This window comes from Megascapheus bottae, chromosome 3 (assembly GCF_031878675.1).
Source record: "Megascapheus bottae isolate mThoBot1 chromosome 3, mThoBot2.hap1, whole genome shotgun sequence".
Lineage (NCBI taxonomy): Eukaryota > Metazoa > Chordata > Mammalia > Rodentia > Geomyidae > Megascapheus > Megascapheus bottae.
The window spans coordinates 45255674-45273185 of NC_143511.1; the positions used below are offsets into that span (position 1 = coordinate 45255674).

Here is a 17512-nt window from a genome sequence, read left to right on the forward strand (position 1 = left end):
TCATTTATTTAAAGTATACAATTCAATCATTTTATGTTTATGGAGTTAAACAGCCATTTTATCACCATCAATTTTAGAATGTTTTTATCCCCTCCCAATAAAATATTATGCCCTTTAGTGACCACATCCCTACAGTTCATTCATCCCTAAACAACTACTAATCTCTTTTCTGTCTTTAAACACTGGCTGCTGCTAGATATGTCACAAACATGTCAGTCTTTGTGACTGACTGGCTTCTATCTCTTAGTCCAGGGTTTCCAATTCATCCATGTTATAGCACATGTCCTTTCCTTCAGTTTATTGCAGCTACTCCAACACCCACAACTCAAACTCTTTTGCCCTCCAGATGCACTCAAAGTGATATGGACATATGTGCATAGGAGGAAATGGGAAAGAACAGGCTATTGAAACTGGAGACACAAAGATTACTACACATTTTTTTCATACTTACTTTCATTTTGTAAAGCTACCTCAGCCTTTTCAATAGTTATCAAGAGATTTTCAGAAAGGTCTTTTCTTTTGCTCACTATTGGGAAACCATTCCAGACGTACATCATTTCCTGATGAAGAAGAATGAAATGATATTCAGATATTCATCTTTCATCGCCACCAAAGCACATCCGTGTGTTTTGTTTTGGTTGCTCAAGATAATACTTAGAGATCATTTTCCTTAGCTTACTTCATGTAGTACAATTAGTGATACAATTCTCTTATTCTGAACATGACTTTTTCCTTTTATATCATAGAAGTAATAACAATGATTTAAATTGACACTATGAACAATTCTGTTTAATATAAATTTTGTTGTTACTCTTAAGTAAAGGGAAATATTTTAAAATGTCTGCCAGTTGTTTACATAAAAATGTTTCCAAGCATATCACTAAAAATGAACATTGGAATACTGGGCTCAAGTTCTCTTATACCATTAAAAACATGTGTCAGTCCAGCAATGCAATCCAATAAGCAGAAAACACATTTTGTTTAAGGGCCATATGGCTGAATGACAGCTCCAGAAAATGTAAAGTAATGATTTCTCATGGCAGATTATATTTAATGGGCTAACAGATGAGAAATTTTTTTGGACCAAAGGCAAATGTGCTTTTGCTTGAAAATATTTTTCTAATGATCCTGATAGTGCAGTTTGTATTTTGAAGAGTATACAATAAGCAGACTAATTAGTATCTTCTTAGAAATAAATGAATTGTAAAATATGATGAATGTTGTTTGAAAAGCTTCATAGCAAGGAAGTGGTAGAAATGACATTCAGGCAGAATGGCAGTCAGTTAACTTCATGGCATGAAAAACTAATATCATAACACTCTGCCTTACATTTCATATAAGATAATTTCTTACTGTTTAACCAAGTAAAAGAGCTTGAGTCAATACTAATTATTCTTAAATAGTTGCTTTAAATTTTTTATGGATGGAATATTATATCAGAAAAAGACAAGTTCATGTCTGAGAATTAATGAAAAACAAGTGCTTGTAGGGGCCTGGAGTTTGGCCTAGTTGTAGAGTGCTTGCCTAGCATGCACGAAGACCCAGGTTCAATTCCTCTGTACTACATACATAGAAAAAAGCTGGAAGTGGTGCTGAGGTTCAAGTGGTAGAGCTCTAGCCTTGAGAAAGTCCAAGGACAGTGCTCAGACCCTGAGTTCAATCTCAGGACTGGCAAAAAAAAAAAATCAGGTGCTTGTAGTAAAATTACAGTAATTCAAGCCAACTCTCTACTCATTGTACATCCATAGACACAAAGAATGGACAATGACTAAACCTTTCTAAGATTCTTAACTCCTAAAGCAGGACAGGCATGTAGCCACTAAATATTACTGCAGAGAAAGAACTATGAAGGATTAACAACATTTCTGGAAAGTTCTATAACACAGAAAAACATTCCCAATGTAAATCACTTAAAAAAAAAAACAAATGAGGCAGGCACTAATGGCTCAAGCTTGCAATTCTAACTATGGAAGAGGCTGAGGACTGAGGATCTCAGTTCAAAGCCAGTCTGGGCAGAAAAGTTCATGGGATTCTAATGTCCAGTTAACCACTAAAAAGCCAGAAGTGAAGCTGTAACTCAAATGGTAGGGCACCAGTCTTGAGTGAAAAAGCTGTGGGATAGCGTCCTACCCTGAGTTCAAGCCACAGTACTGGACAAAAAAAAAGGGGGGGAAACATCATAAATAAATTTGTACTAATTTTCCACTGCATGTCAAAATTTTGCATGTGTTCAACTATTCTTAAAAGTTCATTTCAGAGCCGGGTGCGGTGGCTCTGAGGATTGAGGTTCAAAGCTAGGGGACTAAAAAACCTGAGACTCTTATTTCCAATTAACCACTAGAAAACAAAGTGTGGGGCTGTGGCTCCACAGATAGGATGGTAATCTTGAGCTGAGGCCCAGGCCCAGAGTTCAAGCCCCTTGACCCACCAAAAAAAAAAAAAAAAAAAGTTCATTTCAGGTTTCTCTGTACTTATTAAAGTGGCTAATAGAAAAGGTAACATTAGGGCTGGGAGTTTGGCCTAGTGGTAGAGTGCTTGCTTAGCATGCCTGAAGGCTCGGGTTCGATTCCTCGGTACCACATACATAGCAAAAAGCCGGAAGTGGTGCTGAGGCTCAAGTGGTAGAGTGCTAGCCCTGAGGAAGTCCAAGGACAGTGCTCAGACCCTGAGCCCAAGCCCAGGACTGGCAAAAAAAAAAAAAAAAGAAAAAGAAAGGTAACATTAAATATATGGTTTCAATTTTTTAATTCAATTCCAGTAAAGCCAACTTCCCCTCTCCCTGCCTAAACTTCCTTATATGTAATATGGGCCAAACTTAGTTATTACACAAATTAAATGATACAGTTCCTTTTGAAAGTAGCTTTTATGGTAATTCCTGGAACAAACCAACTAGTCAAAAACCCATAAATAATAATTTACTAATTTATTTATAAATGTTTACCTTGTAAACTTTAACTAAGCTATAAATTTCACCCCCAAAGTTATATATGTTCCCTAGTATTCTGAGTAGAGAACAGATTTCTACAGTGCAAATAATAAATATAAAAGCAGATACCAGGGCTGGCAAGGTGAGCTTCACAGGAGCATGCAAGGAGGGGGAGTAACGCCGTGCCTTTCGCACAGCAAACTTCTCAGTAGGGAGAGATTTACCAGCGATTCTCTGCTTCAAGCCATCCACCTGTCTGAAAATCCCAAATAAAAGGTCAGTGGGCACATATGTTATTTACACTCGTGGTTTTCACACCACAGACCACAGATACAGATCAACAGCACCAGTAGTACCTGGAAACCTAATCAAACTGCAGTTTCTACCACAGACCTAACTGAATCAGCAACTCAGTGGCTGAAATCTTTTCACTCCGGGCTCGCTAGCACTAGGATTACAGGCATCTGCACACCACTATGCCCATCAACGGAGGACACTTCTTATGCATAATCGTATTAATGCATCAATCAAGGTGCTGAGAAATGATATTGCATCTCTGAAAAAAAAAGCAAGATAAAATAGGGGGGAAATCCAGTAGCAGAGCCCCAATAATGATGTTCTACTACCAAAACAAAGCTTTCTCAAAATGTTTATATAAGCACAGATGCAGGAAGCTCAAAGGATGACATTTTGACTCTCAGCTAACCGTATTGTTTTAAAAGTTCCATATCAAATGAGCAGGGAAATTAAATAAAAAGGAAAGTGAAGAAGATACATTTGTGTCCCCTTTCTGTACCCAGGAGCTTTGTTACAAAAATGGTGTCTTGCTTACCTAAATAAAGCTACCACGTTCTCATTAGTTGTTACCACATCCTCCTCTGGAAGCATACTCAAAATGGCAGCTTTCAAGAACACGTATGTTGCCTTGAGGAGGAGAAAAGGGGCTTGTTTTAGGTACAGTACATTTCTACCTTGAAAATTGGAATGGCTGATTGATTTTCTGAATATTAAGAGGTGATAAAGAAATCAAAGAAAATTAAATTTGTAGTTGTCTGTTTTGAATAACAGTTTTCAATAAATGGAATTTTTTTTCCTCTTTCATGACTACATTAGATTTCTGGGTAAGAAAGTAGGCATGATGAGACTGTCATCTGCTCCCAGCCTCTCACTATATATCAGAATTTATTTTTATAAATTGTTATTGTAAAGATGATATACAGAGGGGTTATAGTTACATAAATCAGGTAGTAAGTACATTTCTTTTTGAACAGTGTCCTTTCTTCCCTCATTTTCTCCCAGTTTTTCCCTCCAGAATTCATTTCAATCATCACAAAAATCTTGGTTATCCAGGCACTAGAAAGTCTACAAAAATTATCAAGACGACAGTATAAATATGTAATACTTTAAATGTAAGTATAATTCATCTTTAGATGAACTATAATTCTCCTTTTTAGAAAAAAAACTATGTAGCTTTTAAAGCATGTAATGCTAAGCAATATGTACTTACTTCTAAATCTGTGGATCTCTAAGTTAAGATAATGTCAATGTCACACTATGATGAGTCCTAGATAAAAACTATCCTGACCACTTCTAACAGAGGATGTTAACAAAAGCACTCCTCTTTACCTTTGACCATTTACTCTCTTTGCAAAGTAGATCTGAATAGTGATATGCCTGCATCCAATTTTGTTGGAATATAGAAGTCCACATTAGCTCCCAGTAACAGAGATGGTGAAACTGCTTCCATTCTTCTTGAACTGAAATGCATTTTCGAAATATCTCCTGTGCCTATAAGTCAATTGCATAAAGCTGATCATCCAGATATTAGATAAGGAGACAATAACCTAATGGAAAAATACATAAAACACTTTGTACAAAAAGAACAACATTATCACTAAGCCATGTGAAATGATGTTAGTCCTTTCCTTAAATGCAATGATTCACTTAAGTTCTGCCCCTCCATTTAACGTTATGAGGCAAACTCGGCACCAAGATATAAAATGCCAACATCCTTCAAGAAAAGACTGACTCTATCTTTTGCTGTCCCTTGGTTATCTCATATTGTTACAGTATCTCACTTTGTTACCTGATATATCGCATATATTTGTATTTGGTTATTTGAAATTGGATAGGGAAGGGGGGAAAACAAGATGAGGGGTGGGGGGGGAGGGAAATGGGGACCAAGACATGTGAAAGGGTATCAATGTATGGGAATTAATGTACCATTTATCTGGCAAATATCATGTAACCCTTCTATTAATTACAATTAAAAAAAAAGACTGACTCTAGTAAAGTTATAGAGTTTCCACAACCAAAACACACTTCAAAGTCCTAGGCAGTAGGAAGTTTGGGCACTATGATAAAAGATTAACCTCTGTTATTAGATAAAAACTTTACAAAGTTCTTTAAGATCTATATGAAAACTGGCAAAACTATAAACAAGATGTAAAATAACAAATAGGTTTTCCCCTCATAAATATGTACATATGTGTATATACATTATATACATGTACACATATATGTTTATGATTTACATAATGTTCATATATACAAGTAATTAATAAACTGAGTAACTGGCAAAAATTTTAAAGATGGCAAGTGACACTGTGGCTCAAGTGTTAACAGTACCAGCTTTCAGCAAAATAAGCTCAGGGCAGTGCCCCAAAACCAGAACAAAACAACAAATACTAAAAAGACATTTTCCAGAGTTCTAAAACACTGGAAATACATAATCTCTTTATAGAAGCTGAAAGGCAATTATGAAGGACAATTTGGCTAGATTTACTAAAATAAAAGTATCTTCTGATCCAAATATTCAAAAATCAGAATCAGATTTGTAACAATATTCCTGTACACAGAGATGTATACATATGTAACAAATACATATCAGAACTCTTACCACTTTAGTAAGTATAGAATGTACATCACATGAAATAAAATCTGACCATCAAAACAGATCAAGGGAAATTTAGACTTACCTGAAAAGGTATCGAAATAAATAGCAAAAAAAAAAAATCCCAAAAATATACATGTGCTTGATCTTGATCCCATTTGTATGGAAGAAAATCATTATGAGTATATGATTATAGGAAAGGCTCCTACTCTTCAACTGCTCCACAGGAATTAATTAACAATCTCTCTCTTTTTTTAATGACAATTTCTTTATTATTCACAATAATGTGTTTGTAAGACTAGGATATTCTGCATTGTTAGTAATTTCTTGTGTAAATATTTTCAAACTAATATGTATTTCAAAAACAGCTATCAATGTATGGGAATTAATGCACCATCTATCTGGCAAATATCATGTAACCCTTCTATTAATTACAATAAAAAATATATGAAAAAAACCAGCTGAAAAGCTGTGCGCCTGTGGCTCACGCCTGTAATCCTAGCTATTCAGGAGGCTGCCTATTATAAATCTATATATGTAAGCTTGTATGGGTTTGCCTAATAAATACAGGGATTATAAATTTATCCGAAGTCACACTTAATAGCTATGGGAATTTGGGCTATTTAACTCTCATATGAAAACAACTGGGAGCTTAACATTTTATAAACTACAGTTTACTATTAATATAAATAAATTACAATCACTTTAAATTGATTGGAACAGAACCTGCTACAATATCATTCAAAAAATTCTAGATCCTGATGTTGCTATTGTTTAGAATCTATTTTACTAGTTGGGTGATCTTCAAGCCATCTTAGCCTTTCTTTTTAGTTCCTTTAGTTCCAACACAGTTATTTTAATGTTGAATGAGCTAATTAATTAACAATCTCTTATGATGAGGAGTCATGTAATACAGACTTACATCTTATGTAGGGATGAGAGTCCAAAGTCAACATATCACACAGAAATGGATAACAGAGTTCTTTAAACCACTTGGATTGCCCACCTATTATTTTATGTACCTATTCTGAATTGCCTTATGTGTAAGTGTATATTCAGGAATATTACTATATATAATAGGACACATACATCAAGTAAAATTTAGACTTTTCAGTAACATTGCTTTTTTCTCTACTTTTATCTAAACTTATGTTGAATGTGTGACACAACTGTGCTCTTCAGACACCCCAAATAGCTCTGCCCACCCCAAATTTACCTTTTCAATATTCCCTTTCAGCAGCTCAATCCGAGCATGATAGAACAACATGAGTGAGCCCTGTGATGGAAAGAAGAAAACACAATGCTCAACGGGTCTGGCTGAGGAGTTGTGATGGAAACAATTGGAAGACTGCGTACATTTGGAAACTGCTGGAGGAATGGTGCAAGGAGACGCTCTGCTTCCACCACATTCACTTCTCCTGTCCCTGGAAATTCAACAGGAAAAGCTTCAATCTTCATGAACACAGAAGATGCTCGACTCCAAATTTCATTACATAGAGCAAAGTCTTACTTGTGGAAAAGAGGAAAGCTATTATTTTATTTGTCTGTTTTTTAACATCTGTGAATAGTCTTATCTATGAGTTCTGTCTAAAACCCTTCTAGGGCAGACAAATTTAAGAATGGAAGTGGTTGTCTTTGATCTCTAACTGGATTTTCCAGTTAGAACTTTACATAATTTAGCTAAAACTTTAATTTTCTACAAAAAGTACATCCAATATAAATATGTTAAAAAATACATCATTTAATATAGAAATTTTAGCTGAATTAGATTTTTTTTTTTTGCCTGTCGTGGGCTTGAGCACTGTCCTTGGACTTTCTCAAGGCTAAAGCTCTATCACTTGAGCCTCAGCACCACTTCCAGCTTTTTTCGATGTATGTGGTACCGAAGAACCGAACCCAGGTCTTCGTGCATGCTAGGCAAGCACTTTAACCACTAGGCCAAACTCCCGGCCCCTGAATTAGATTTTTTAAAGTTCAGTGAAAAAGATCGGCCCACCTCCTCTAAGAAAAAGGTCACCACTTTCCATCTTTACTGGAAAAAAAAAAATAAAAAATAAACAGATAAAACCCACTCTGGCTTGTTTTTCTAAACTTTCACTTATACAGTTGTCACAAGCATAATGTTGCCTAGCCTTTACCGAGTATCAGGGAGATGTAGGTATGGAAGGCTAGGATGGTTAGGCAGCAAAGTGGAGACCTCATGCTCTTTCCTGATGCACCTTCCCGTAACTGCAAGAGGCCCAGTTCCTGTGGAAATTAAATCCTTCTTAGAAAGAGAAGAATATGACTTGAAAATTATACTCATAGCCTTTTCACATGCTAATTCACATATGTCAACACTCCATGAAATTGGGTTGTTTTTTTTTTTAACATGTTTATGGCAGTGGTGATGCCTAAAAGTTCCATTTAAAACTGGCATAAGATATCAGTATGTGAATTAATGCACCTTCTATCTGGCAAATATCATGTAACCCTTTTACTAATTACAATAAAAAAAATAAAACTGGCATAAGACAACCTCACAAATCTTTTTGTATCCATCATGTAATTCAGGAGAAAAAAAATGTAATGACCACTTCAATGAAATGTGTATTTCTCTATTAAAAATCGTATTGACAGACACTGAGAAGCTGGAATGTGGGTCAGTGGCAGTGGCAGCGCCTTTACTCTGGGCTTGCTCACCAGCATCAAAAAATGGGGACAAATATTAACAACAATAAGAATCATAGTAAGGTTGCAAGTGCAAAGCAGTATAGGGGGTACAAACAAATACTATCCTCATTACAATCAACCACCACACAGAAATACAATGAACAGGACTCATGAAAACAAGTTTTGCTTTGCATAGTGAAGCTTATAGAAACAAATGGAAATCCAAAATCAGCAACTGGGCTTGATTCATATTATTTTATCTATTGGAATGATAAGCTATTTCACTGGAAATCTAGCTTCATTTTACAGAGAATATAACTCTGGGGTTAGTAAAAAGGTAAGAAAGTATATTTTAAATGCCAAACAGGAGCTATAAAGATACAGCAAGCAAGAATAGCAAGAATATTAGCAAAACATTACTTTTAATCCCAGAATTTAGATAAAAACAGTGAGATTCTTAACTTTCAGTGGGATGGGGAGTGGGGGGGAAACTATACCTAACTGCCTCTAAAACATGATCAAAAACCATATTGTCATGCAAACAAAGGGCGGATAAGTACCCTGAGACTAATGAAGGTATGTTGTATTGTCCTTATATCCAATAATAATGTTCTGTCTTCCCTATCAAAATTAAAATAAAGTTAAACTTGTACCCTGTTTCCAGAAAATCCAATGAATTCTAATAATCTGATAATTCTTGCTGGTAAAAGGGACAGCATCTGTAAGAAAAAATAATATATATATATATACATAAGTATTAGTATATCTAAATGGCCATTTGTATTATTATTTACTGGTTTGAGGGCTATGGCTGGTTGGTTAGATGATCAGGGGCTTAGAAGGAAATTTATTAAAAAGCTAGTAACAAGAAGTCTAAGAGAAGAGTTTGTTGATAGATCTCTCTAAACAAAATATGATGTGCCTCATGTGCATGCTGAGGATTTAAAAAAACACATAGATAGAATGATCCACTGTATAGATAAGTCAGCCCTACCACCAGTCATAATACAACAGATAATAAAACGAGGCAGTCAGGGTGGCCCACATACTCAAGTACATGCTTCTCTTAACTACTTTATTTTTCTCACCAATCCCAGTCAAGCATTTAGAACTCCTGTTCCAGGGCCAGGAATTTGGCGTATTGGTAGAGTGCTTGCCTAGCATGTACAAAGTCCTAGTTTCATTCGTCATTACCACATACATAGAAAAACCTGGAAGTGGTGCTGCTATGGCTCAAGTGGTAGAGCTCTAGTCTTGAGAAAGCCCAAGGACAGTGCTCAGGCCCCGAGTTCAAGCTCCAGGACTGACAAAAACAAAAACTTCTGTTCCAGTCCAGGTGCATTAGAAAAGTTCATGAGATCTCCATCTCAACAGAAAAGGGTGGGCATGATGGTATGTGCCTCTCATTATAGCTATGGCAGGAAGCATAAATGGGCTTATGCTTCAGGTAACTCTGGGCAAAAAAAAAAAAAAAGCCAAGACTCTATCAAGACATTTCTGAAGTGGAAATGTCATGGATTCATAGCAATAAGGGAACTTTCTTGTAACAGCATACTGAGTTGGTCCTTACTACAAACCAACCAAAAACTTGCCATGCTTGTTCTTAACAGGCCTTGCATGTAATCCTGTAATCCGAGCTACCCAGGAGGCTGAGATCTGAGGATCATGGTTGAAAGCCAGGCTGGGCAGGAAAGTCTGTGAGACTTTTACCTCCAATTAATCACCAAAAAAGCCAGAAGTGGCTTGAGCTGTGGCAAAAGCCAGAAGGGGCAAAGCACTATCTTTGAGCAAAAGAAGTGCCCAGGCCTTGATTTCAAGCCCCTCAGGACCACTGTGCATGTACACACATGTACACACATGTACACACACACACACACACACACACACACACACACACACACACACACACTATATGTTTCTCTTACCTTGCTTTTACCAAAGCTACCTTTGAGCAGAAATATAACAATACGTACTAACCAAAGACCTCTCTGGGTCACATTAAAGGACTAGTCCACCTCAGCCAATCTCAGTGTTGGGTGATAGTGGCCAAGTTGAGGCTCAAGTGCAGTTGAAGAGGCATCTGGTTTTGTATAATTGTTCCTTACCAAATTAAAGGCCCCTGTTCCAAGCTTGACACCTCCTTCAAACTCATAGAAGAATTCTTGCTCATGCTTGTTCTTCTGAATGACATGAAGGATAGAAAGACATTCTCTAAATTGAACACAAAAGTTTAGAATGTAAGTTCCCCTTCCGAAAACATAAATGCCTAACCAAGATTTGCACTTAGATTTTGTTAATGTTTTTACCCAAAATACCACAGAATTTTAAAATGAATGATTCTATATTAAGTCCATTCTTAAAGCTTCTGGGTGATAATCATTAAGGAAAAGAAAAATTCCTGGTTTTACATCGTATAGTAGGATCATTCTTGCTGAGCTTGGGCGGTGGCCAAGGCTGGGGGGAGGCGGTTCTACCACCAGAAAGCTTGGCCCAGGAGCTACGGGACGCCATGGCTGTTATGAAGCTATGAATGGGACCCTCACAGCTTCCTAGGACATTTTACAGAGACTCCCTGAGAATGCTCACTGCCTCATCTTGCTGCACACAGTCCAAGTTCTACCTTCCACATAGATGTTACTAACCATAAGATTTCAATTTCAGAGTGAATGCTATGGTCTCAAGAGGACCAGACTAATTACAGCTTGTGATCCTGGAAAGCTAAAGAAGAAAGCAAATTCCAATGACAGTGCTTCATTTGTTCCATTCTTATCTGCCCTGCCTTTCTGTGATGCTGGGAATCAAACATAGGGCCTCATGCATGCTAGACAAGTGTCCCATCCCCAGGTCCTACATCACCTTTCAAAGTCACACCCTTACTCAGAAGAATACCAACTAAAATAATGACCAAGACATTAAAATCAGTAGTTACCTGGGAACTCTTTACCCAAATGACCAATATATAGTGTGGTTCAGTGATATAACACTTGCCTCACATGTTTAATGCCCTAGGTTCAACTCTCAGTACTGCGTGCAAACACACATGCACACTAATACTGCACACACACAAGTTATAATCAATGACATCTGTCACTTAATACAATGTATCTATACAAAGCAAGTATAAATATATCACTTGTAATATATTATAATCAAATACAATGTATTTATGCAAAGCAAATATAAATACAAGTATAAATAAATATATGCTACTCAAATACATTTAAACTGAATCTAGCAAGCCTGTAGACTTAACTTGCAGTTTACAAGAAATAAAACAGGATGGCACTGTTGACTTCACCTGTAATTCCTAACTACTCAGGAAAGGATCTGATGCCAGCCCTGGCAGAAAAGTCTGACCACATCTCTAAAATAACCAGCAAAAAAGCTGGGCTGGAAGTATAAAGTAGCAAGGCATGGAGTTCAAATCCCAGTTTCAGAACAAAAAATGAGAAAAATCAGTTTAATTTAGATTGTCACCAACCTCTGAATACAATGTCACAGGCCCTGAACCATTTATGTCATATTTCCATATGGGCTCTCCCTCCTCTTTTCTTTTTTCTTTATTCTTCGTCCTTCCTTTCCTCTTTCCTTTCTTTGCCAGTACCAAGGTTTGAATTTAGGGCCTGTGTGCCTGCATTTGATGCTCTTGTTTCAGCATTAATGGAATCTGAACTCAGAGTCACTTGCTTGGTAGGCAGGCAGTCTTGAGGCACAACCCAACTCGGCAATTTATTTTTTTTAATTAACAGGTTATTGTTTTTATGTTTTGTTTTGAGTTTTGTTCTTGTTTTCTGGGATACTAAGGTTTGAACTCACAATTTTCATGCTTGCAATCTACCACTCAAGTTATGCCTTTAGCTCTCTGTGCTTTATGTTTCCAGCAGGGTGTATTTTGCCCAGGCTATGATCCTTTTACCTCTGCCTCCAGCCTAGCTGATATTATAAGGATGTGTGATGTGCCACTATACTCAGCTTATTTTTTTGAGATCATTTCTAGCTAACCTTTGCCTGACATCAAACCACAATTCTCTCATCCCCATCTCTTATGAAACTAGGGTTGTAGGTGTGTACTCCATATATGGCCCTTATTTTTTTCTTAAAATGAGCAGTTTTCCCAAGGGTATTTGTTTAAAATATGTATCTTTAAACCATTTATCCTTCTCCATTGCCTTGAAAGATATCCAGGTACACAGAGAAATTTAGCATATTTTGAATTCCAAAGTAACTAACTGTTTCAAAACATAGATTCATTCCACTGAGTCAGCTATTATAGAACTATTTTAACTGGAAAAGCAATCAAATCACTGTTCTTCTATCATCAAAAATATATTTGGGAAGGAAATCTTAAAAACAATTACATTAGCCTCCTACACGTTACTCTGTCCTGAAGGATATTTAATGGAATACTAATTTACAAAATGATTTTGGGTAAAAGTAACTCTTTTTTTTTTGTAAAAGTAACTCTTAAAATACTACATTGTGGTTTGCTTCTAGTAATGGTGATGTGTTTCCAGTAATGGAATACAGCTGATATTGGACTAACTTCCCACAGATAACAATTATAAACTCTGGGAAGGAAACTAAAATATCTATTTAAAGTACTTTGGGGTTACACAGAGTGAGTTGAGTGGTAACACACTGCCTGGCAAGCATAAAGCCATAAGTTCAAACCCTAGAACCGGGAAAAAAAGAGGTGCGGGGAGGCATACATTGAACACTGAAGAAGAAAAAGCAGGCAGAATCTGGAGCAGCGCTTAACTTGAGTAACTCTCAGAATATAGTTTTGGTCTACCTGGCTACATACTGTATGTCCCTGGACATCCATGTGGAGTTCACAGAGCTTAGTGGCAAAGCCACAGTCTCACTAGCTTAAAGTCAGACGACAGAGTTCAAGATTGCTGAGGTGCATGTTCAGTAACAGAAAAATTCCATAGAAGTGAGGGCATATGAAGGAAAAGCTAAAAATATGGGTTAAAACCCTACTTGAATAGTTGGCTACCCATATATAGAAAGAGAGTCTAAGGAAGAGCAGAAGCAAGTCAGGAGAAATAATGGAGCACTAATTCGGGCTTCTGGCTCCAAGAACATGAGAGTGGAGTATAAGTCTAGGCAAATCAAAGGTATTCTAAAACTAAACACAGCACTTTTCAGAGGAAAGAGAACAGAATCTACAGCCGTTAAAATATACCAATATCTCATGTAAAATTTACAAAGTTATTGAATGAGAAAAGAAACAAAATAATGATATGTAGTCAAAAGAAAAAAGTAATCATTAGAAATGGATGTAAGAAGATCTAAATGCTAGGACAGTGTCTCATATTAAGTCTTGTTCTATAATACAATACAACTATTGTATTGTTCATTGTATTGACTATCTGAACAAAATAAAGAAAACATGTACTTGGGGTATCAGAGGAGATGAGAAAATGAGACAGGAAAGAAATATTCAAAGAAATACTAACCATACATTTTTCAAACCCTACTCATAGCTATATTTTAGAAACTTGAAAGTCACTAAAATACTTTTTTCAAAAAGGTCAAAAGAAAGCCAGGCAGGCATTGGTGGCTCACAACTGTAATTCTACCTGTTCATGAGGCTGAGATCTGAGGATCACAGTTCAAAGCTAGCAGTAACAAGAAAGTCAGTAAGAATCTTATCCCCAATTAAACACCAAAAGAACTAGAAGTGGAGCCATGGCTCAAGTAGTAGAACACTAGCCTTGAGCACAAAAGGTCAGAATAACACCTAAGCCCCGAGTTCAAGCTATCACACACATACATACACACACACACACACACACACGCACGCACATGCACGCACGCACATGCGGGGGAAAAAAAAGAGGGAGGGAGGGAGGAATGGAGGACAGGTATATTCAATATCAAACAAATGAAGGCCTGGCCAGGTATGGTAACTTGAACCTATAATCCCAGCACACAAGAGACAAAGGCAAGAGACTACAAAATTAGAATCTAGCATTGGATACAGAATGAGACCTATCTCAATTTAAAATAAAATAAGTTAAAGCTTTAATACAATTGAAAGGCAAAATTTTTGTTTTTTTTCATTTTAGGTTTTTGTTGTTGTTACTGTTTATTTTTCTGTACTGGGGCTTGAAATTTCATGCCTAGGTTGGCTTCAAACTGATCCTCAGATCTCAGGCTCTTGTGTAGCTGAGATTACAGATATGAGCCACTGGCACCCAGCTCAGACTCTTTCTTTTCCACTATTTCACTGTGTTGGTATTTAAATTGTTTTCTTATAGCATCAACCAAAATGAGTTCAGTTTTACCAACAACAAATTTTTTAAATCTAGCCAGATTTAAGTTTCAGAGAATTTGGGGCTGGGCACGGTGGCTCACGCCTGTAATCTCAGCTACTCAGGAGGCTGAGATCTGAGGATGGCGGTTCAAAGCCAGCCCAGACACTGAAAAAATCTGTGAGACTCTTAACTCTAATTTACCACCAGAAAACCGAAGTGGAACTGTGACTCAAGGGGTAAGGTGTAGCCTTGAGCTGAAGAGCTCAGGGACAACACCCAGGCCCAGAGTTCAAGTCCCACAACGACAAGAGAGGGGGGGAGCGAGAGGAGGGAGGAAGAGAGAGAGAGAGAGAGAGAGAGAGAGAGAGAGAGAGAGAGAGAGAGAGAGAGAGAGAGACAGAGACAGAGACAGAGACAGAGACAGAGACAGAGACAGAGAGACAGAGAGAGAATTGGGGTGAGAGCAGTATAAGCATAGGATTCATTAAAAAGCCACATCTTACTTTTTAACTTACTTATATATTTGGTAACTTGTTCTAATTTTGAGACCACCTTTGATAAAGTTAATCATATTTTCATCCTGCAAATAAAACAATTAAATGATTAGATCATTTAGCAACAACTGCCCTGACAAGTCATATTTGCAATTAGAAAAAAAAATGTTCTTTAAGGATAGTTTTTTTTCTTGCTTTGTATTTAAAGTATGCTATTTTGTCATTTTTTCTTACCAGTTAGAAGACTGGGAAAAAAATACCTAGTTTTTAAAATCCTTGCATTACATGACTTGATACTTGTAAGGAAATAGTCCTTATCAATTAGTATCAATACATTGCCCAAACCTACTTTTATAAACATCTACTGAGAACTTTTGTTATAGATTCAATTAAATGGTTAATCTTAAAGATCTGCTCTAAAGCCAAACTTTCCTGTGCATCATACTCTGTAAATGGAACTGTTTTTTTTTTTACTTGAGAACCTACTTAACACTGTAACTCTTTCTTTCTTTCTCTCTTCCTCTCTCTTCCTCTCTCTCTCTCTCTCTCTCTCTCTCTCTCTCTCTCTCTCTCTCTCTCTCTCTCTCTCTCTCTTCTTACACACACACACACACACACACACTCCGAACAAAAACAAATGGCCTCATTTTGACTTGGGAGACCAATCAGTTTACTTCTCTTTGCCTAATGATTGTTGGCCATAAAACTGAGGTGGCTGGCCAAGATGAATGGCATTTTCAGGATTATTCTAACAGGGTCTCTTCGTGGAGTCCACCAAATAACTACATGGAGGAAGTTCTAATACATGGTGCCAATGGAGACAGTCCAGTGTTTCACATTTCCAAGGGGAAAGTCTTTCCAGATTATTGATTGATATCAGGAAGATTCTCAGGCATTTTTTCCCTGTTTACTAAAGTAGTCTTCTAAAGAAATAAACAAAATGTAGTTTACTACTTTCATTATCTACTTAACTACTTAAGCAGTCAACATTCCAATTATTACAAGAATCAGTAGTCAGAACTGCATTGAACAACTTAAATGTCTATCTTCTTACTTTATAGGAATTTATAATCATGTAAGTTCCAAAATAAGCCAGAGTGGGAGTTTTTTTAAGTTAGAATGAAATCTGATTCAAATAAGCATTTCATTTCATGTTTTACCAAATATTTACTGAATATAAAAACAGACAAAAGCCATATATTGTGCTAAAGAATGTAGCACACAAAGAGTCAGGGAGGGAGAATGCTTAGTATGTTATGAGAGCACAAAATAGGCATGGAGAGGTCAGAAAAGCAATGGTGCTTAAAGCAGGAGGGAAAAAGGATTAGAAAGCAGCCAGGTGAAAGAAAGCAAAGCAGATGTGAACTATGCAAGTAAAGGAAAATATAGGTTTAGATATGCCTGTAAGCAAGCATTAATGATCATGGTGTGGTATCTGTATGTATAGGTATCAGCTTGACCAAGAATCTGCTGTAGAAGGGTGAATGGGCAAGGAAGAAGAGAGCTACCCCCAACCTGTGTAGAGTTCACTGCATATCCCAGGGACATCTGTAAAAGGAGAATTAGGGGCTTTGGTGAAAAACGACAGTCCAGTTTGAAAATACCTCCCCCTTTTGTGATATCCTGACGGAGAATACGGCAACAATCAATGAGAGCTACTAAACACAGAAGCAGAGAAGAGGCTAAGAATTGCTAGGTTGCCATCCAGTTCAGGCAAGAGTTAATGAGAAGTTATGCTAGAACAATGGACAAAACGGGGGCTGGGAGTTTGACCTAATGGTAGCATGCACAGACTCAGGTTTGATTCCTCTATACCATATACATAGAAAAAGCCAGAATTGGTGGTGTTGCTCAAGTAGTAGAGCTCTATCCAAAAGCCCAAAAGCCCAAGGACAGTGCTCAGGCCCTGAGTTCAAGCCCTAGTACTGGCAAAAAAAAAAAAAAAGACAAAATAAATAGGTAAGGATGGAGCAGCAAAACTAAGACAAAAGAAGCATGAATATCAATGTGGCTGGGAAGAGGGGAAAATCATGGATATCTCCTAGATGTTTAATTGCAAGTGTCCAAATATAAAGTAAGTTTTTAAATCTAACATTTGATTATCAAATCCCCATTTAGAAAACATCAGAAAAAAATTGGGAAGCCAGGCACGGTGGTTCATGCCTATAATCCTAGGTACTCAGGAGGCTGAGATCGGAGGATCATGGTTCAAGGCCAGCCTAGGCACTAAAGTCCATGAGACTCTTATCTCCAATTAACCACCAGAAAACCAGAAGTGACACTG

At 37.0% G+C, this 17512-nt stretch overlaps 1 protein-coding gene across 2 annotated transcripts in view; it reads right to left on the minus strand.

Annotated features, from left to right (window-relative positions):
- The window catches only part of Ttc39b (tetratricopeptide repeat domain 39B), a 96569-nt gene that overhangs the window by 10345 nt on the left and 68712 nt on the right, over window positions 1-17512 (minus strand). For both annotated transcript variants that reach the window (XM_090330015.1, XM_090330016.1), the window contains 10 exons: window positions 15250-15314; window positions 10577-10682; window positions 9125-9190; window positions 7958-8066; window positions 7176-7243; window positions 7036-7095; window positions 4553-4714; window positions 3759-3850; window positions 3056-3182; window positions 452-560 (listed from right to left, as the gene is read on the minus strand). In XM_090330015.1, the coding sequence (XP_090186141.1) occupies window positions 452-560; window positions 3056-3182; window positions 3759-3850; window positions 4553-4714; window positions 7036-7095; window positions 7176-7243; window positions 7958-8066; window positions 9125-9190; window positions 10577-10682; window positions 15250-15314 (964 nt within the window). The remainder of the gene's footprint in view (window positions 1-451; window positions 561-3055; window positions 3183-3758; window positions 3851-4552; window positions 4715-7035; window positions 7096-7175; window positions 7244-7957; window positions 8067-9124; window positions 9191-10576; window positions 10683-15249; window positions 15315-17512) is intronic.